The sequence below is a fragment of the Genypterus blacodes genome, unplaced genomic scaffold, assembly GCF_046128005.1.
Source record: "Genypterus blacodes isolate CSIRO-AG114 ecotype Tasmania unplaced genomic scaffold, CSIRO-AGI_Gbla_v1 ptg000039l_1, whole genome shotgun sequence".
Classification (NCBI taxonomy): Eukaryota; Metazoa; Chordata; class Actinopteri; order Ophidiiformes; family Ophidiidae; genus Genypterus; species Genypterus blacodes.
Window position 1 is genome coordinate 1819348 of NW_027466852.1, and position 21429 is coordinate 1840776.

At 41.4% G+C, this 21429-nt stretch overlaps 2 protein-coding genes across 2 annotated transcripts; one reads left to right on the forward strand and one right to left on the reverse strand.

Annotated features, from left to right (window-relative positions):
• Positions 1–635: 635 nt before the first annotated feature.
• smarca5 (SNF2 related chromatin remodeling ATPase 5) lies at positions 636–8771 on the reverse strand. The gene is made up of 24 exons (XM_076148012.1): positions 8491–8771; positions 6992–7111; positions 6457–6623; positions 6232–6332; positions 6041–6141; positions 5775–5954; positions 5349–5504; positions 5095–5226; positions 4882–4950; positions 4668–4777; positions 4333–4559; positions 4076–4197; positions 3636–3788; positions 3376–3508; positions 3085–3233; positions 2835–2957; positions 2641–2748; positions 2417–2530; positions 2202–2324; positions 1942–2074; positions 1735–1853; positions 1354–1566; positions 1149–1259; positions 636–1003 (listed from the first exon to the last, which is right to left on the reverse strand). The coding sequence occupies exons 1-24, from the start codon at positions 8551–8553 to the stop codon at positions 938–940; spliced, it is 3093 nt and encodes a 1030-aa protein (XP_076004127.1). The 5' UTR covers positions 8554–8771; the 3' UTR covers positions 636–937.
• Positions 8772–9411: 640 nt separating this feature from the next.
• On the forward strand, positions 9412–20955 carry usp38 (ubiquitin specific peptidase 38). The gene is made up of 11 exons (XM_076147931.1): positions 9412–9727; positions 12183–12873; positions 12979–13114; positions 13417–13546; positions 13716–13817; positions 14196–14354; positions 14490–14683; positions 14781–14874; positions 14976–15082; positions 15290–16637; positions 18891–20955. The coding sequence occupies exons 2-11, from the start codon at positions 12192–12194 to the stop codon at positions 19053–19055; spliced, it is 3117 nt and encodes a 1038-aa protein (XP_076004046.1). The 5' UTR covers positions 9412–9727; positions 12183–12191; the 3' UTR covers positions 19056–20955.
• The last annotated feature ends 474 nt before the right edge of the window (positions 20956–21429 follow it).

The window sequence follows — 21429 nt, forward strand, 5'->3', positions numbered from 1 at the left end:
ATTTTTAGTATTGATAGATCTTGTGCTTTGAAAAGCTTCTAGTACATGTACTGCTGAACAATGCCAATATGGTATCATACAAAAGGGATTGTAATCGTCTTTTTAGTCATTTCAGAATTTCACTTTTCTTACATTAATTCAAATCAATGTGGCTGAAATCCAGACTGTATATATCAGTGTAGGACAGTGACAACAGAAAAAAGGTATTAATAGACCCTGGTGAAACTTGAAGAATTATTATCTTTACATCTTTGAGGTTTTTTTTATGATGCAGTCAAAAAAAAACAAGCAGTGTCTGAATTACATTGTTTCAATTTTCTGCCAGTTAGTAGGCTTTCATTTGACTTTTTAGTTCAAATTTATGTCTTATTACTTTTGTGATGATTTCAATAATTTGGATGTATGCAAACTGCAATTGCCAAATACAAATGTCTTTTTGAAATCTGAGTTATTTACAGAACGCATGCATTTAAAATATATATATATATATATATAAATTCCTTTTTTATATAAAAGGGGAAGTTTTATTTGTGACATCCAAAAACACATTTTCTACTTCACACAGGAAGATAAAACAAAAGTATTCTTCAAAAATAAAAGGGGAAAGTATTATTTCAAGCAATGGAATGTGGTACAACCAACAGGCATAAATACACATTTATTTCAATTAACTACTAGTAAAAAAATTAGGACTAGCAAACAAAAATCTAAAAGAAGCACAGTTGCAGTAAGTGACAACAAGGCAAAGGAGCACTTCCTAAAACCTTCTCCGACCAGATGCTAATCAAAGGTAGTGAGGAGACGTTCAGTCCATCAGGTTTTACACAGTACATCGTCACAATCTGCCAAACAAACACAGACACTAGGACTAACGATACCAGAGCTGGCTGCCGCTTTCCTATTTCTCCTACCACTCATTGTGGAACGTGGAATAACTTCACAACTTCAGCTTTTTTCTGCGTCCACGGCCATCTGGTGTCCCCTCAGGTTTTCTTTTTTGGGCCTAGGATGGAGGGGAAAGTCATTAGAAAGGGAAAGAAACAAATGAAATCAAAGACAGTGAAAACAGTGAAATCAAAGTCTCATGAGTTGCTATTTGGACACTTCTGTGTCGTCTTTCCTATAAATGGGATCTATTCTGAACTCACAGAGCCACCCTTTGGGCCTCGTTTCTTTTTCTCTGCCTTTTCCCTCTCCTCCAGCTCCATGTTCTCTCTTTCAATCAGCGTAATCAGGGTGTTGCATCGCCTCTGTAGCTCCTGTACATAGGAATCCGAAGCACAACAATTAAACAAACGTGCAAAGACAGATTTTAAATTTGTATATTGTACCGAAAAGTTCAAAACAAATTACCATGGCAGTTCTGGATTTGAGGAACCAGTCAAAGCGGAACTGGGGTGAGTTGCGGATGCACTGGCGCAGTTCGTCGTACACGCTCTCCTTGTCGAAGCCCAGCTTGTGAAGCATACAGATCAGGAAGCGGTCCTCCTCCTCTGTGTAGTTCTTGCCTTTGTTAGTGCCGTAGGATATGCGCAGCTGGTGGAATGGAGCTTTGTAGCGACCAATCTGGTCAACGAGATGACAAATGTATTGACAGGAACCATTAATTTGTGGGAAAGGACAAAAGATGCGACCGACAGGAAATTACGGGTTGAGAATAGCAGTCGTGGTCATGGTTTTAAATTTAAGATGAGATTGTTGGGTAAATTCAACTACAAACTCTTATCCAGTTACCTTAGAGTCCAGTGCTTTCTTTATGCTAATCCTTCTCTGAATCCGAGCCTCTCCTCTCTCTATCTGGGCCATGATCTTCTCGATATCCTGTAGTTCATTGCAGCGCTCCCAGAACACAGCTGGAGAAATACAAAGTTACATACTATTTTGTAAAACAAGTCAAAAACTGTTTTAACTTTCTCAGTCGACAATGAAAACGGTGGTTACCAGAATATTCCATGACTTCCTCAGGAGTTTTCCCCTCAACCTCTCTAGCAATATTCTCAATGTCATCTCTTCCCCACTTCTCGTTGGCTTTGATGAACTGGTTGAAGTCACGTTTGTTCCAAATAGTAAAGCCCTGGAATGAAGGTAAAATTGATGAAAAGGTCAAGATCCAGGCACAGAACCAGGCACAGAACAGTTCATTTGGACTTGCAGGATCTGGGCCAATAATGTGTAAGGTACTGGGTGGGAGTAATCATTACCTGCTGTAGAAGGTTCTCCTTCTCTTCCAGTTCCTCCTCTGTCAGGGCCTCAGCCTCATCAATTTTACCCTGCTCCTCTTTCTGGAGCTGTGCCGAGTTTGCCATGTCTGGATTACGGGGAACCTAAAAGGCACAAAGCAGTTAGAACACAGCTGTAAAATCCTCCCATATCAGACCATAGTATAGCGCATACATAGCCAATAGTTCTTCTCTACCTTGTAGCCGATGGTCTTCCTGTAGAACAGAATTTCTTTCTCCAGAAGTTCAAAAAGACGTGGAGGGAAGAACTGGAAATCCTGCACATTTGGCTGCTTGGGAGGACGAGGAGCCTGTGAAAGTCAAATACACATGTGTCAAACAGGATGACGTACAATCCATCACAACATTGTAATTATACAACCTATTGCAATAATGTCTCATATCCAGAAGGTGGCACTACCTTGGGTGCTTTGGGCTCACTGACTCGCAGAGCCTCTCTGAAGTAAGCATCCACAGCATAATTGGCTTTCCTTTCTCTCTTGGGTGGTTCAATCCAGTTGGTAATGACCTGGTGGAAGAAGCAAACAAGGATCAAAGTTCATATTCTGGGTTGAGATCATCAGAGTGCATACTGATGCTGGGCGCTCCCTTTACCTTTTTCTTCTCTCGATAATCCTCTCCTTCAAATGTGTACACACTGCTGTTCTCCGTGTCCATGGTGAAGTTTCTGAGAGAGCTCTCACCCAGGTTAGACAGCTTCTCCTTCATCTCCATCGTCTAGTACAAGATAAGAAGCCAAACAGTTTCTCTATGTGTCAGCTTTGTGTCAACAGATTAAAGCTAATCTGAATTACTTTGTCTCATACATAGCCACTCTGATTTCCTGTCATGTGTCTGGACCCACCTTCCTTTCCCCCTTCTCCAGGATGACATCAATGTCATCATCTGTGATTTCACTCTCTTTGGAGGCAAACACGTGAGTGGCGCCGTGGCGAATGATGGACAGCATCTCATCCTTACCCAGCTTGTTTGCACTTGGATCTACTAGTCTTCCTTTAAAGCAAAATAGCAAACTAGTTAATGACTCATCCAAAACTATACCGATTTCAAACTTCACTGATATCCATTTCAGGACAACAGATGCACAGACAGCAAGATGGGTTTCAAGAAATCCACGAAGAAAAGGCTTGCATACCTTGCTGGATGACGATGGAGTCCAGACGCAGTTTCATCTCTGCCCTCTCCACAATCCTCTCCTCCACTGTGTTTTCAGTGATAAAACGGAAAACGCGTACCTGCTTCTGCTGACCAATCCTGTGAGCTCGGTCCTGAAACACAGAGGTTAGAATGGTCAAGTCTCAGGAATTAACAGTGTCCAAGGAAAACTATCCGCATCCATTGGCCTTTGAGTTACTTCAAGGTCATTGTATGTCAATTAAGGACTGGAGTACCAACCATGGCCTGAAGGTCGACTTGAGGATTCCAGTCTGAGTCGTAGATGATGACTACATCGGCTGTGGCAAGGTTGATACCCAGGCCGCCGGCTCTGGTACTCAACATGAAGAGGAATTTACTGCTGTTGGGCTCATTGAATGTATTGATGGAGATCTGAAAACACAAAGATACATTAAGTTAAGTTTGCTTTACCGAACCACCTCTAAAGGGGAGGCAGTGGCTCAGTGGGTAGTGCTTCCGCTTAGGAACCGGAGGGTCGCCAGTTCGAGCCACTGCCCCCTGAGAAAGGCACCGAAACCTTAATTGCTCCCCCCTCTGCGAAGGGTGGTAATGTAAGTCGCTTTGGATAAAAGCGTCTGCCAAATGATCGTAATGTAATGTAAAGGGAAGTGTTCTCTTGTTAATGTCTGCTTCAACTAGACGACAAGCAAGCATCACACCTGTCTCTCCTCGTGTGGCGTCTGACCATCCAGGCGACAGTAGCTGTAGTTCCTCCACATGCAGTAGTCCTCCAAGATGTCCAGCATCCTGGTCATCTGACTGAAGATGAGCACGCGTGAACCTGGAAAGGAGGGGAGAGCCAATGAAATCTATTTTATATAGATAATCCTCAAACACATGACAGTATCATCATATGACGCTGTAAACTGAACAGGCTAAGAAACACTATGATACAAGAAGAAGACCATCCACACACCCTGTTGTCTCATCTTTGGCAGCAGCTTGTCCAGCACTGCCATCTTTCCACTGTTGACCACCAGGTGGAGGTCGGTGGTGTAGGGGGGTCCAGGCTCGGCGCCATCAAACAGGTATGAATGGTTGCAGCATTTCCTCAGCTGCATGAGAACGTTCAGCAGGCGCATCTTGTCCATCTTGCCCGCGGAGTTCAGGATGTCGATGTCCTTCATCAGGATCTTTGTGTACCTAACGTGTTGCGACAAAGGGGTTGTCATGTTACTCCCTACTGCACAACAATATCTATCGATGCCACGTTGTTAAGCTTTGCAGGAGTTAATTTGAGAAGTCGCTTACCATTCTCGCTGCATCTTACTCAGGCCCACATACATCTTGATCTCTTTCTTTGGGAGCAAAGTCTTCTCCACATCTGCTTTTATACGTCGCAGCAAGAAAGGACGCAACACCTGAACAGATTAAGATCAAAGTGAAAAAGACTTAACGACATACGTTCTAATTAAGAGACAGGATTTTAATTGATTAACTGTTATTAGGGACATCAAATACATACTGTGTGAAGACGTTCAACCAATTTCTGATCACCCAAGCAGTTGTTTGTGTCAAACCAGGAATCGAAATCCTTTGGGGGAAAAAAAGAGATTAAATAAGGCACAGACAAAAATGATATCAGTACATCTAACTGTGCAGCTTTTCATTCAGAGCCGACAAGAGTGTAAACGAACTCCCCTCCCCCCACGCTTCTACATTCCCACGGGCTTCTTACATCTGCTGAGTTGAAGACGTCAGGAAGCAGGAAGTTGAGCAGAGCCCACAGTTCGTGCAGGTTGTTTTGCAGAGGTGTTCCGGTCAGCAGCAAACGATTGGTGGTCTTGAATTCTCGCACAATTTCTGATAGCTAAATGAAAAGGATCATTTTGTTTAAGTGAGCTGTATAGTAAAATGAGTTAGTGTGAAAATAAGGCGGTTCAGCAGTATATTGTAAAGATGACATGCTAAAAAACAACAACATGCCCCTACCTTTGATTTCTCGTTTTTGATCCTGTGGGCTTCGTCAATGACCAAGTACCTCCAGTTGAACTTCTTGAACACAGCCTTTTCAATAATGAGCATCTCATAAGATGTGACACACACGTCCCACTCTCCCGGCAGCAGCACATCTCTGATCAGGGCGTTCTGAAAATAACATTAAAATGTCGTTTGTCTTGTTCGTCAACTTGGAAAAGAGCTTGAGCTTGAGTTCAAGTACAAGTAGCTCTTGAGAGCAAATCTGAATATTTAGGTTAACATTTGTTTAGACAATTTGAATCTGAACATTAACAACACGTTTTTCACAAAAAAAAAGCTAAATATCTTAAACTAATAGGAAGGTTTGAAGTACTGGCATGGGAAGACAAAGTGAAGGTTTCCAATTCCCTTCTGTAAGGAAATTCAAACAAATCTCACCCTTTGCTCTCTGTCTCCAATCAGGCAGACGGCACGAAGTGAAGGCACCCAGCGCTTGAACTCATTCATCCAGTTGTAGAGGGTGGACTTGGGCACAAGCACCATGTGGGGACCCGGGATGTTTCTGTAGTGCTTCATGTATCCCAGCAGCGCAATCGTCTGGAGGGTCTTTCCCAAACCCTGACGGCCAGCAGAGAGACAGACGATGTCACACACAGGTATGCTGACTAAAGGCAACAGTCATGAAGGCGTGAGTAAATACCGACCATTTCATCAGCAAGGATGCCGTTGATTCCATTCTCATACAGGGAAATCAGCCAGTTTAGACCACGGACCTGGTAGTCTCTCATTTTACCACTTTTGACATCTAGTTGAACATCAAACAAACATATAATCAAAACTTCTGCTCCTCATATTTGCAATATCCCCTTTCTCCCAAAACCAGATGATGGCTTACAGGAAGGGGAGTCATCAAAGCGGGTGCAGACGTTAGTGGTCTTGGTGCTCTCGTTCAGCAGCTCTTCGTCCTCCTCTTGCTCTGTGCGCCGATGACGGGTACTATGAGCACAAAAGTGGAGATGTCCCCGATGAGCATAAAACACGAGTTTACAACAGCTCCAACTAGACTTACTTATACAGTTAATCATCATGGGCCTCTAATAGTGTGTTGTGATGTACTTACTCTCCAGCAGACAGCAGGTTTTGTTTCTCATCCTTCTTGATGCGAGGGCGCCCAGGTTTCATCTTCAGGGGAGAGGTGGGGGTCTTCTGTGCGGCCGGCTGGATGAAATGCGCAAACAACTCTGTTTGCTTCAGCAGGTACTCAAATCTGTTGGTCCGGTCCGTTTGCTACACAGAAGAAAAACAATTGTATAGTTATTCACAATTATTTAAGAGAGTGGTGTTCCATGATGGCTGTTGTCCAAATAATCCTTATTTTATTATCAATTGCACATAGTATCATCTTCATCAATTAGCCAGTAACAATGACAAAACAGAGCCTTTGAACTTTGTATAGTTCAAATTGAAACACAATAGCAGCAGATAATCACATATAAGGAAACCTGAACGTTCAAATGGAATATCAGGCTTTGGATAAACAACAATAAAGTGCTTAAAACCTGATTCACTGACTAATACATTTATAAATTAGCAACTGAAAAGATGTGTCACTATACACAAACAAAATGTATGTTTTAGAGAGAGAGTGTACCTACCATTTTCTCTTCGTAACATGCACTAGAATCTTTAGTTTTGGATGAGGAGGATGCATCTTGTGCCTCTGGTCCCGTGTCTGAAGATGACTCCTTTCCTGCATCTGAAGAGTCAGACTTCTCCTGAACCACAAACAAAAAAGACAGCACTTGAACTTTGTTTCCATCAACCTTTTAGATGCACACTGGTATAAAAGCCTTACAGACTGAAATGTAGCGTTAACAATAGCGCAGCTATTAAGGATACATAGAAAGGCTTTGCAGGGTGTTCCCTACCATTATAAACGGTTTCAGCCCAGTGCCACAAAACACAACAACAAAAAGTGCAGCGGGGGAAAAACGGTTTGGTCGCGTTGTTTTACGTCACCGCAGAGCTGCGAGAGTAAGAGAAGCGAGGTCTATGACGTCAGATTAAAACTATGACGCCACATTAAACACAACAGCGCTACTATCCGGTGTGAGCGCGTTCTTCTTGCTGCGCATCGTTCTTACTCGGTTAGTTTCTAAGCGTTCGGTGCTTTTCCGACGCTCTTACATGTCAGATTAAAGCTACCCGTAAGCCACGCCCCTTTCGGTGGGCTGTCAACTGGTTTCTAAGGAGACCCCGAAGCGCGCCGGCGGGTTCCTGGTCATCTGATGTGTGCGGACTTCGACATGGAGGTATAGTGCACAAACACTGTGACAAGGTTTGGCAACAGCAACAAGAGGAAGGTGAAGCGCTCACAAGATGGCTGTGGGATTTGAAGTGATGCGTTTTCATTTATTCAAATGAAAATATCTTACTAGTGTTTTTTTATATCGATTTTAAATCAATATTACACAATTGCTTTTTAATGCAGTGTAATGGATTCAATCTGCGGAATGTTTTTACCAATGCAAATGTGTACTGATGAATGGACTGTACATACTGTACACGGTTAAGACATGCCATTTAACATAGACCGCGTAATACATAAATAATAATAAAACATCCGCAGTTTCAATGAGATAAACAATCAATATCCAGATATGTGTTTATATACGATAGTTAAGGTCTGACGGATTTAAGCAGATTACTAAACTCGTGTAGAAGAAGAAAACAATAAATACAATTAAAAGACAATAACTGACAGCAGCCGGGCCCGGGAAAACAAAGACCAAGGGGGTTAGAGAAGTCGATGTAAGCCCGTGAGCGAATCAAAGTACGCTCAAGAGTTCCGTGTGTTGCTCAGGCTAGCGAGGCTAAGCTAGTAGCAGCAGCGTATGGAAGCAGACATGCCTCGTAGCTTCGTGTGGGTAACGTTAGCTTCGCTCGCGCGGAGAGGAGCCGGAGCCAAACGATGATAGCACGGTGGCTAAGCTAGCCACAACATCCCGTCTTCGCCTCGGTGAAGTGAAAGTTTGAACCCAGCGAAATACGAGGACCGCTTGTGCGAGGAACGGGGCTTCCCTTACTTTACGCGTATGTTGGTGATGTTCAAGAGGGCTACGCCGAGAGAACAGTCCGCTTTGTATCGACTCACCTCAACCGCTCCGGCTTCTTCAACTTCAGCCTGCTGTTCCACGCACTTTTCCGTTTCGGACATTCTTGCCCAATTTCTTCCTCGATTCAAATACTTTGTCCTTTTGTGTGGTGTGTTCTGAAATCCCGTTTGAATCGCTGGTCAAATTTTTCTAAACTTCCACGGTGCCGATGGTTGGAGCCCCTTTGTTTATAATGAAAGACCGGATGGTCGTAGGCAGCACATTCGCGCTAGCCTAAACTCGACTCCCCGCGTTCTCACAGCGCCAAAGCTCCCGGTGTGTGCGTGCTATCGCGAGATTTGCGAATGCGTCCAGGCGACGGTAAATGTCGTGTTTTAGAGTAGAGTAGCGTAGCATAGATAGGAAGCAGATTCCCAATAGGTACGTTTTGATAAAACTACATCATACCTGTCAGATGAGAGTATATGCAGGATTAAAGCAAAGAAGAGACTATGTCTATCTTTAGAAAAAAGGACTGAACAAAACTACTGCAATGAAGTTTAAACAGAATCCCAGAAATAAGTAATCGATACAGTTAAAGTTGTCGGCAAATGGTGGTCTGTAGAATTTCCATTTAATGTAAATTACATCGATAAATTAATCAGGTCAGGAGTCAACAACCACTCTTTCCAATGATTTACTGATGCAATACATATTATTGTTTGACATTTTAAAATAAAACATGTTTGAACAGGACTCTAACCCTGTTCACTATAAGATTAATTATTTAGAAATATGATCATTCCAACTGAACAACTAAACGAAATCCTCGAATCAGAAGAACTGATTTTGTTACTCTATTTCAACAGCAAAGCGCATACATTGTAACAGGCAATAACAAGACGATTTATTGTTTGACATTGTAAAATAAAACAAATGTTTGAACAGGACTCTAACCCTGTTCACTATAAGATTAATTATTTAGAAATACGATCATTCCAACTGAACAACTAAACGAAATCCTCGAATCAGAAGAACTGATTTTGTTACTCTATTTCAACAGCAAAGCGCATACATTGTAACAGGCAATAACAAGACGAAAACTGCTTCACATGGGGTCCTACTAATCTCTGCGTCGGAGGGAATGACGGTTTGGGAGGTTAATCAGCTGATTCAAAGCGAACAATTGAACCAAAATACTGAACAAATGACAGTGTTTAACCCGTCGTAAGCCTCAGTACGTCCATTGACAGTGAACGATATTCTGGCCGGGCACTATTGACATGCTTTATTGGGGTAAGTACAGATTAAAACGTTTGTAAATGGCGCTTTTACATGTAAGTGTTTATGCTAAGTCAGTTGTACAACAACATTACTCCGCTAACATCAGGCCTCTTTGCTGCTTTGTTCAGATTTTTTTTAGAATTTTTCGCAGCAGCGGTATAGTAGTGACATTTGTGTTTAACTCTATCTTGTCTGTTAGACGCGCTGGTGGCTGTTAAAGTTAACAGGACATGTAGCATTAAACATGCTAACTCATTGTCAATATACCGAACAGCGCTGGTAGCGAACTAGCGGTGCTGCTACAAAAGACAACAAAACATGTTATGAGTAAGAGTATTAAACAGATATATTCATTCATTGTAATATGTTATGTCGATGGTTTTGGGAAGATACAGAAACAGTGAAACAAGCCACAAAACTTAAATGTTTTTTTTATTTTGATCACATATTCCGACATAGAGAAAGTCAAAGATAAGTCAATCCAAACAAGAATGTACGCTAAATGTCATTGGTTTGGCGTTTAGTTGACACCATAGGAATATAAATAACCAAAATGTTGCGATAATAAGGGATTAAACACTAAATGTACAGTTTTTGTATAAATTTGGAATACACAATTAAATAATTTGGTGCCAGCAACTTCAGGGGGTATTTCAGAAATGAATCCATATCAAGCCTATTAAGATGATTGTAAGAGCCAAAGATGAATTACATTTAGTAATTATAAATTAGTTGTTACTGCTAGTTTAATGACGTTGTGTATTTAAGAAGATTTTGAGTCAAACACTGGGAAGCAATATTTATTTTGGATTTGTTTCAATTTCCAATGTCCCATCAATTACTTGTAAAACAAAAATAAAAACTACGAAAAAACAGGTCACAATCCCCAAGCTTGAGCAGCCATCTCAGTGAAGATGGACAAGATGTTATGTCAGTCAAGAACCTCAAGATCAACTGCAACAATGTAGCTTCTGGACACAGACTTGGTTGAGACCAGAATCACACTGATCTGAGATGCCACCGAGCCATATCAACGGAAGTCAAATTAATCTGAAGATCAATCCAGCAGGGGTCTGAAGGCCAGGAATTTGGTGCAAGGTGGAACGTGGATTAAAGGACCAAATTTTTTGCCAGACAATAAATGTGATTGGCTGAAACAAAGTGTTCAGTAGTCCTGGAAAGGCCTGTGAACAAGCCTTGGCTTATTGCAAGAAGCCATGCCAGAAGAGAAGAGTGAGAAAGTCGATTTCTGAAGGAAAAAATGAAAGCAAGGAAGAGGATTTGAGGAAGAGAAAAAGAAGAATCATAAAAAAAAACAAGTTTAATAGATCATTGGCATTAAAGGTAGTTTGGTGCTGAAGGTTTAAATTGTATAATTGCTTAGTCCCCCTGCCTAACCAATGAGAAGCCTTTGATCTAAGAGGCAAATAACTAGATTTAGTAATATACAAGTATCACTGTTTTAATGTTAGTAGTTTAGATTGGATGATGTCATTGTTGTAAATTTAGATGATGTCATTGTTGGAACTTGTTTGACCTACTATTGTATATATGTAGTTTTGGAGTCAGACACTGTGGGGAGCAACAATAGCAGCAATGTTCTTGTATCTGGCCATTTGACTTTGTGATTTAGTTTTTTTGTAATTAAACATTTAAAGGAAAGTTACCTAGTCTCATTGTGCGCATGACAAACACTTTTTTGCCAGACTTTTACCCAAGAAGTGACACAATCATGCTGAAGAGGAAGCACTACAGATATCAAGGAAAAGTTTCCAAACACAAAGGGCCAAACTGACAGCTTCACTGAAACCATGATATACTCCTTGCCGGTAATGATGCAGTCTAAAATAAATAGATAATACTACATGAAATCAAGGACATTTTATCACTTAATATAACTTCATGAACCAGATACCTCCTTTTGCTATGTTTTACCAAAGTTAAACATTGAAAACAATTGTAAACCTACTGTCAGATTTAACTATTGTTTTGTTTTTTTATCAGAAACTCTTAAGCTGTCAACATTTGTATTTCAATTCAGTCTCAGTAATGACTATATGCAAAAAGAAATGATGGTATATAAAATGTACATGCATTGATTAAAAAGATTGTAATTCTGAAATACTGACAGGTTTTTGTTAATCATCTCCTTTCAAAGTTGAAAGTTACCATGACCCCTTTCTACTATCTCATCTTTGAACTTTAGTCCTTAACCGTGATATCCTGCCTCCTCACTGCAGATATCACAACTCTTCAATCGCAGAACTTAAGGGATATTTGCTGAAAATGCTGAATTGTGTAATATTAACATTGAAAATAATATCAGCCAATACAAAAGATGGTATTGGTTGGGCTCCATTAATGATATGCCAAACTGTTAGATACGTTATGTTCAGTTCAGCAAAGGTGTTGTGCTGAAGCGTCTATTTGCTAATTGAAGTAACATTCTGTTGACTTTCATCCGTAGACTGTCATCATGGACAAGATTTTGGAGGGCCTCGTCAGCTCCAATCACCCTGTTCCAGTGAAGAAGGCCATTGTGAAGAAAGTAGTGGAAGCAGCAGAGAAGGAGGTGACAGAGGAGCAGTGTCAGGCCCTGTTTATTCTCACCACGCGTCTCATTTTGCTCGGTGAAGATGCCTTTCAAAAGCAGGTGGGCTCCCAGGTTTTGGAAGCCTATGCCCGCTTTCACCGCCCTGAGTTTGAACGTTTCTTCACCAAGGACTTTGTCCTTGTTCTGCTGCAGCAGGGCTACGGCGAGCTGGACCACAAAGAGCCGGCCATAATAGACTACATTCATTGCTGCCTGCGGCTGCTTATCAGCTGCCCCTCAGTGCTGGATATCTTTAGTGTGATCCAGGTTGAGGTTTTGCGGATGGTCTGTGAACGCCCTGAGCCCACTCTTTGTGCCCGTCTGAGCACCATGCTGTCAGACTTTGTGCAGTGCATTCCGAGAGATAAGTCCGGCGTTTTGTTCTGCCAGCAACTGGTGAGGACCATCAGTTACTTCCACTGCTTTGCCAGCCATGAGCGTGAGCTCAGAGAGTATGTAGGTCAAGTGACTAAGGTCAGCACCCTGCTGCAGAACATCTGGAAGGCTGAACCAGCCACACTGCTACCCTCTCTACAGGAGGTGTTTGCCATTATATCTTCTACAGGTGAGATTTCTTCCTTTGGAAAATGACTACAAAGCACATGCATGGTCAGTTTCAGCCACAGTTTAGCCTCCATGAATTAAATTTTCTCGTTTGTTTTTTTTGCAGACCCCTCCTTTGACCCATCAATTGCCCTGGCCAGTCTTGTCCAGCATATCCCAATCCAGATGATCACAGTGCTTATCAAGAGCCTCACCACTGACCAGAATGTGAAAGATGCCAGCATGACTAAAGCACTCTGCAGGTCTCACTCATCTAGACATGTTACAGTGTCATATTTTGAACTCTTTGTTAAATATGTAGATTTTACTGCACATACCAAAATCTGTACATCATTTACATGTTTCTTAGATGTCTGACATGTAAAATGATTGGGAGCTGTGTGTTTGTTTTGAGAGCCATATCAACTTTAGATATGCACAACTGCACAACTTTGCATAACTAGTGTCATAATCAGAATTGTCATCTTATCACTAATATAGACAGACCCTCTTAGCCAGTATTGATATTTATTAACACCCATGTGTTCTTCCTCTGTCCATCCAGGATGATTGACTGGCTTTCCTGGCCTCTGGCCCAACATGTTGATACCTGGGTAATTGCTCTGCTGAAAGGACTGGCTGCAGTTCAGAAGTTCACTATCCTCATAGACGTCACTCTGCTCAAGATTGAACTGGTGTGTAGTGGAAACTCCCAACAATTTCCATTACTGTTCAACGAAGGAAGAAAGTAGTTTGTGCAAAGATAAATGTCTAGAGATAATATTACCAGAGTTACAAAACATTCTCCAATTCAAATAACTGTATTCATGACATTTAGACATTGTTTATACCTTTCACCCGTAGGTGTTCAGTCGTCTGTGGTACCCCATTGTGCGGCAGGGGGCACTAGCTGTACTCTCCCATATGCTGCTGAGTTTCCAGCACTCTCCGGAGGCCTTCCATTTGGTAAGGATCTCCTGTGTCCTCACAGCCCATTTCCCTCTCACACGGCCTCTTTATTGCTTTTCTCATTTTCGTCTCTTATGACTTAAATTACTTCAAGCCTGTATAGACGCCTTCTCCCAGAACCTCAGGCTTGGTATAGCTCTTCCACTAATGATGTGTGAAGTACTTAAATGCCAAGCAATGGTCCTTGAGTTGGCCAATTTCATTAGAATGTGAAAACATGAACAGTATAGAAAATACTTAGCAAATGAGACCGAAACCTCTGTCGGGTTCCTTGTGTGGCTCTACCATCTGCCTGATTGTGTATGGTTTATACTTAGAGCATCTGCCAAAGTCTCAACACTTTCTTTTCTCTTGCCTTCCTCCCTCACTTCCCAGGTTGTTCCACATGTGGTGCATTTAGTCCAATCCTTAGGGACGGATGGCCTCCCCACCAGTAAGACTTTCTTGCTGCAGTTCACCGAGCTCATACACTGCATGATGTACCAGTATTCTGGCTTCCCTGACCTCTATGACCACATAATAGAGGCCATCAAGGTAAAAAAAGACTTCACTTTGCATCATTGAATAAATGTGCTCAAGTTTGTTGTTGAACATGATAATGTGACCTGTGTCCTTTATGCGGCTCCGTGTGCTAAAGCTAACGGCATCCATGATTATTTTTCTTGTAAGGATTTGCCAAAGCCTTCAGAGGAGAAGATCAAGCTGGTTTTAAATCAAAGTGCCTGGACATCGCAGTCTAATTCTTTTGCCTGTGGTCTACTGCGGCAAGCTGGGAAGTCGGAGACAGGCAAGACAGGCTTGGTGAACCTGGGGAATACCTGTTACATGAACAGCATTATTCAGACCCTCTTCATGGCCACTGAGTGAGTACATATATAATGTTATGGGTTTTTAGACCATATTTCATTTTATTTATTCATTTTGTGATTTGCAGGAAATTTCATTGATATTTTCTCACAGTTTTAGGAGGCACGTTTTATCATTGAATCTGAACGGGTCCAACACATTAATGAAAAAGCTTCAGCTGCTCTTTGCTTTTCTTGCACACACCCAGGTTAGTGCTATCCTGTGTACTGCATAATATACAGCAATTTTATTAGAGGACAATAAATAAAAGGCAGGTGTGAATGGTGCATGTGTATTTGTGTCCTACAGAGGGCAGCCTTTGCTCCCAGAAACTTCTTGGAAGGGTCTCGGCCTCCCTGGTTCAACATTGGCTCTCAGCAGGACTGTTCAGAGTACCTCCGCTTTCTTCTGGACAGGTAATCCTCAAAGCACATTGGTAGAATCATTTGTAGTATGATTGTACCAAGCAAGGCTGTAAGTTATCATCATTTTTTTATTTTCAGAAGTAAATTATGTGGGCTTGTTTTTTTCTTTTTAAAAGAATAACTTTGGTTTGTCATCGCAGGTAATCTAAGGTAATGTATTTTCTTCTGTATGCTCAAACTGTTCTCTTCTCTTTCAAGGTTACATGAAGAAGAGAAAACACTTCAGATCCTGGAATCAGCTAAGCCGGACGTTGCCGTCACAGATGTCCCGGCCAGCAAAGCCCCAACAAGTCAGGCCTCTGCAGAGGGTGATGGAGAATCACAGCTCATTCCCGCAGAAGACAAACCTGGGAATGACACGAGGACTCTGATAGAGAGGATGTTTGGTGGGAGGCTAATCACGGGCATTTGCTGTATGCAGTGCAACAGTATCTCTGAGAAGGAGGAGCCTTTTACAGATCTCTCTCTGGCCTTCTGTCCCTCTGCCACCTCCCAGAATGGTCCTCCAACTGAGGGGCCCTCAGAGGAGCCCAAAATTCTTTGCCAGGGATCTGTCAACGGTGGCAGCGAAATTTCAGAACCAGGCTTGGTCCAAAGCCCACCTAGCAATGTCCCTTATGTCCCAGTGTCAAATGAACCACCACTTTCTGTGCCTGATCTTGTAAACTATTACCTGGCTCCAGAAATTCTGGATGAGGACAATGCCTATTTCTGTGAGAAATGCAGCTCCCTCCAGCGTGCAGAGAGGACCCTGAAAGTGGTGGCAGCACCCGAGTACTTGATTCTGACCCTGCTGCGGTTCTCTTATGATGCCAAATGCCATGTCCGCAGGAAGATCCTAGACAATGTTACCATCCCACCACTCATGAGACTTCCTGTGCATGACGCTTCATCGCCGGTCAAATCTCTCTCTTCTACCTCTTCCCCTCTGCAAGTGGATTCTCCTGAGGGCAGTGAGAATCTCGCCAAGAAACTCAAACCATCCCAGAAAGATGAGGAAGAAGAGGAGAAGGAGCGAGTAGATGGAGCAGGCCAGATAAATAGAGGAGGAGAAATGCCTGTCCAGTCGGTGCCCTATGTCCTCAGCTCAGTGGTCATGCATTCCGGTATATCCTCAGAGAGTGGCCACTACTACTCCTGTGGTCGCAACGTTAATGGGACAGATGGAACACAGCATCCAGCCACTTACTTTTCCCTCAAGGAGGATTCGAGGAACGGCCAGGCAGAGTGTAGCCTATCCAATTGCTCCGCTCTCTCAATTCCACCCGAACAAGGAACGGCACTAGTTAATAGCAGCCAGGAGGCAAAGGATTGGCTGCTGTTTAATGATAGCAGAGTGACATTCACATCCTTCCAATCGGTGCAGAACATTACTAATCGCTTCCCCAAGGACACAGCTTATGTGCTCATGTACAGAAAACAAGCGGTACCAGGGCAGAACTTAAATGGGGGACTGGCAGCTAATGGGATGAGACTGAGTGCTGAACCTCCCCTGCAGAAAGAACTCCTGGATGCTATTATCAAAGACAACAAGCTGTATTTACAGGTAAGGGGGGGGTCATTATATCAGTTGCCATAGGTAATGTTTATAAATAAAGAAGTGAGATGTGACTGACATTAACACAGGTATTTAATCTGTAATCTTGTAACTCTATTGTCACTTACCCTCTTAGTGGTGAGGTTAGTATGAGATGTAAAACAGCAAAAGACTGACAAATTACTCTCAGGTGGAACATGGCAGAGGCTAAACAAATTGTACATTGACAGAGTGAAAAAGCCCGAAGACTATAATATTTTTTTTCTACTTCACTTGAACCCAAATCTGAAGTGTCCTGTAATAAGACAGAAAGTGTAATTTCACAACTCGCTGAACTGTGCAATGTTGCATTAACATTCCACTGCGCACTTATGAGTGACTTCATTGAATTCCCCCTAGGGGGTGCTGTAACAGTATGAATTGACAACACTGACACACCATCCATCACATGGGATCACACTGATTTAGGTCTTGGATTTGATCTCTTATGTATGTATTATTCCTGTTTACAGGTCAAAAATATACACAGTGGGTTCTAAAGGTATTCAGACCTTCCATTTTTTTTTTTAATAGCCTAATACTAAGATAACTGAAATAGGACATTGACGTGTATAGAAGTATTCAGACCCTTTGCATTGATACTTGAAATTCAGATCAGGTGCGTCCAATCACTATCGATAATCACTGATGTTTGGGCACCTTGTTTGGAGTCCACCTGTGCTAAATGATGTTGAAGGGACATGAATTAGAGGCACACACCTGTCTATAAGGTCCTGCAGTTTACAAGACACTTTGGAGTAAAAACCAAGCCATGAGGTCAAAGGAATTGCCTGTAGAGGTCCGAGACAGGATTGTGTTAGGGCACAGAGCTGGGAAAGGCTACAAAAAATGTTGGCAGCATTGGAGATTCCCAACACAGCGGCCTCCATCATCTTAAATGGAAGACCTGGGCGCGCGATCATCTGTGGAGATGGGAGAAAGTTCCAGATGGGCAACCATCACTGCAGCACCCAACCTATCTATACTTGACGGCAGAGTAGCCAGATGGAAGCTACTCCTCAGTAAAAAGCATGTGAAAGCCCACTTTTAAGTTTGACAAAAAGGAACTTAAAGGAATGTCATAAAGAGAGGAAAGCAAGGAAGTGGAAGTGTTTGCCCTCAGCTCTAAACGGCACGTTGGGAGAAAACCAGGCACTGTTCACCTCCTGCACAAAATACCATCCCAAAGGTGAACCATGGTGGTGGCGGCAGTATCATGCCGGGATGATTCACCTTACAACAGGACAGTGACCCTGAGCACAAAGTTGAGACGATGCTTCTAAACGACAATGCTACTTTGTGAATGGCCCAGTCACAGCCAGGACTTAATCCCAAGCAAACATCTGTGGAGTGACATGAAAGTAGCTGTCCGTTGATGCTCCCCATCCAACCTGATAGAGCTTGAGTGTATCTGCAGTGAAGAATGGGTGAAAATCCCCAAATCCAGGTGTCAGTCCTTGTCACGTCAAGAAGACTCAAGGCTGCAATTGCTGCCAAAGGTACTTCAACTAAGTACTCCGTAAAGGGTCTGAATACTTTTGTAAACTAGAGGAAAGTGCCTAAAGGGCCTTAAGAGATGTTCTCTAATGGGTTCTTAAAATACTGTTTTCAGGGGTTGCTAGGTGGCGATATTCATCTCAACTGTGACATCATTCATGATGTCATTATAGGGGGTGCTAGGGTGATTCTTTCATGTCTCCCCACTACCGTAATTTGGTAATGCTAACATTTTTATTAATTTTATCTAAATGAAGTGAAAAGCACCCTTTGCAAATGCCAGACCCCTGAAGTAATGTTTTTGGCAAGTTTGGATGCGATTGTAGGAATGGTGCTCATTGCAACGCAACAAACGCAAATGACAAACAGACACACAGGCTCTCCAATTGGTGTATATGTTTATTGTGTACTCTATGTACTGTGTTTATATGTACAGGTTTTATGGACAAATATATAGCACTTAAACACATACACACACACACTCCAATTATAATGATAAAATGAGATTATTTAAATTTTTCAATTTTAAATAAGCAAAGAATTCTAAAAATAAATTGTCATTTTGTCATTTTAAGTTATCGAGTGTACACTGATGGGAAAAATGGCAATTTTATCCATTCAAAGTTGAATTTACAACACAAAAGTGTGCAGAAATTGAAGGGGTCTGAATACTTTCCGATCTCTCTGTATCTAACCCAAGAACATTTTCCTCTCTGCTGTCAACAGGAACAGGAGCTTAATGCTCGGACCCAAGCTCTCCAGGCCCCTTCATCGTCCTGCTCATTCAGGCCCAACGGTTCAGATGACAATAACCCACCAGGGAGCTGCGGCCCATCTGGTGGAGGCGGAGGGGGAGGTGGCTTCAATACCATTAGTAGACTGGTCTTCTAAAAGAAAAAACATCTGCAGGAAACCCAGACAAACTATGCCACATGGGTTCCCAGGGCACTTCTGTATGAACTATTACCATACATGTGCATATTAACTCATGAAAAGAGCACTGAAGTTATTAATTCACACACATACACAAAATAACAGTGTTAGTTCTGCCCCGAGACTGCATCTGGTTAACATTTTGACAAAAAGTTACTTTTAATACATAATTAATATACTCTAAATTAGATCTGTGATCTCTTTAGTTAGTTAAGTTTTTGAAATCTCAACATTCTAATCTCCATTTGTGGTACCATGGAAAAAAAATCACTAATGCACATTTCTTGTCTAAATTTCAAAAATTAAAACTTAAATTTGGCAAAATATGATTTCACACTATAAATATATCATTCATTTGAGTAACCATTTAGTCTCCTAATACATGTCGTCACTTCACATTTACTGTACTTTGATTAAATTGTAAGATTATTTAATTCTTGAAACTTTTTATTGTGTGACTTGCCTCAAAGCTTGTGTTTATAAAGTTAAACGGACACAAACGCATACATACAAATGGATGTGCAGTGCATAATAGAGAAGAAAGCATTTTCACTTAAGTGAACAGAATTTTGATTTGTTGTGACTCTGTAATTATAGCTGAACTTATTATTACAAAGATTACTTTTCTGAATGCATGCAGCTTTTTTTCACAAGCTGTAGTTTGATTTTTAAAGACATTTTGCTCTGATGTGTGTTGTGGTGTTTTGGAGGTTTCATATCTCATGCAATAAATGTATATATGACTTAAAAAAAACATGAAATACAAATTCCTCATGAATATATGGAGAATTTACAAGAGCAAGGCATTTCCAATATTTAAAATTGATCACACAGTTGCATTGTGTGATTTACAGGTGACTAGACAACATTACATGGTTTGAAGGTCTTTTATTACAGTTACTGGTTGACGGCATATTTTACTGTATTCTTCCAATTTGTTTATTCAGGGACACTTTTCCTTTTTTGCTGATTTCATGTGCCTTTTAATGCAGATATATAAAATAATGATTTGTCTGGATCTACACCTCAGTCATGCTGTACTGTGCTGTATGCAATGTTCTTTTCCCTAGAGTAAAAGTGAAGCAGTATGTATTGTATCGTATTGCCTGACCAGATAGGAATGAAAAGTAAAGTGATGTTGAGGTGGACACAAGATCAAAGAACACATAGCAGCAACATTGATTAAAAGTAAGAATTGTGAAATGTGTAAAACAGTTGGTGCAATAAACATTTGACCAACAAGACAAGGCCACAGGTGGAAGTTGGTGGAGAAATACCAAACACTAAAGTGGTGTGTTACTGCATTTTACCTTATATTTCCACTGTGGGGAGTATATTGACATGGATCCATCTCTGATACTACACAGATAAGTCATGAATTATAGTTGCATTGTCGTTTTGCTTTATCATTTTGTTGTATCTCGTAGTACATGTAGATATTGTCATCCCACCTCCTGATTTTGTTCTGAATGAGTAAGGGTTGGGTTTGAAGGTAAAAATTGTGTGTTTTTATCAATTAAATGCCTCAAGATGAAAACAGTGGAGTGCTTTTTTTTATGACTGAAGGACTCTGATATTCGATCAGTTTGATTAGTTATCAAAGGGAGTGGTGTGCCGCACAACAGCAATGGCCTAATCCCAATGGCATTAAGAGGACATTTTGGGGGGGCCATAAAATCAATCGTCAAAATCCTAGAATCAATAAAATGTAATTTATTCTGTATAGCTCCAGTACAGTAGTTCAGTTCTAGTCAGCCAAGGCAGAGTCCGGTCAGCTACTACCTTTATGGAATGTGAAGCATCAAAAAACGGGCATCTTTGCGGTTTTTGATGCGTTAATGGTTTTGATATATTGTATTTGTGGTCAATATTTTGGCTCATGCAAAATAAATCATTAACTTGAAATGATGTGTTGTGTCAGCCTTTCACAGCTTCCAATTTCTTCATCAATACTGCTGCCGTTGAAAGAGATGCCTGTGCAATTGCAAAGTCATTAATCATACAGTAACAGGGGACCTCCTTTGGGGAAAGTGTTTACCATTACAATAACATTCCAATAAGATTCCTAAGATACCACTTAGGCGCTCAGGAAACACGTTTAAGGGCAGTGGAACGCTTGATTCTCTTATCAGGAGCCCAGGAATTTGATTTGATTTAGGGAACCATATCACTTTCAATGTTTTATTTCCAAACCAAAAATGATTCCCTGGCTTTTTGAGGCAACATTGATTAAAAATGTATATGATTAAATCAGGTTTAGAAATTGTTTTGAAGAGTTGAGGCCTGGCTTACTCTCAAAAATTAATTAGAATAAATCTCTTATCGCAATAGC

Coding starts and splice junctions, on each gene's coding strand:
- smarca5 (XM_076148012.1), bottom strand. CDS start 8,553: ATGTCCGAAACGGAAAAGTGCGTGGAACAGCAGGCTGAAGTTGAAGAA. Junction 5,955..6,040: donor GCATCCTTGCTGATGAAATG/GTCGGTATTTAC, acceptor GCTGGCCGTCAG/GGTTTGGGAAAGACCCTCCA. Junction 4,951..5,094: donor ACGTCTTCAACTCAGCAGAT/GTAAGAAGCCCG, acceptor TTTCCCCCAAAG/GATTTCGATTCCTGGTTTGA.
- usp38 (XM_076147931.1), top strand. CDS start 12,192: ATGGACAAGATTTTGGAGGGCCTCGTCAGCTCCAATCACCCTGTTCCA. Junction 12,874..12,978: donor TGCCATTATATCTTCTACAG/GTGAGATTTCTT, acceptor TTTTTTTTGCAG/ACCCCTCCTTTGACCCATCA. Junction 15,083..15,289: donor CTCCGCTTTCTTCTGGACAG/GTAATCCTCAAA, acceptor TTCTCTTTCAAG/GTTACATGAAGAAGAGAAAA.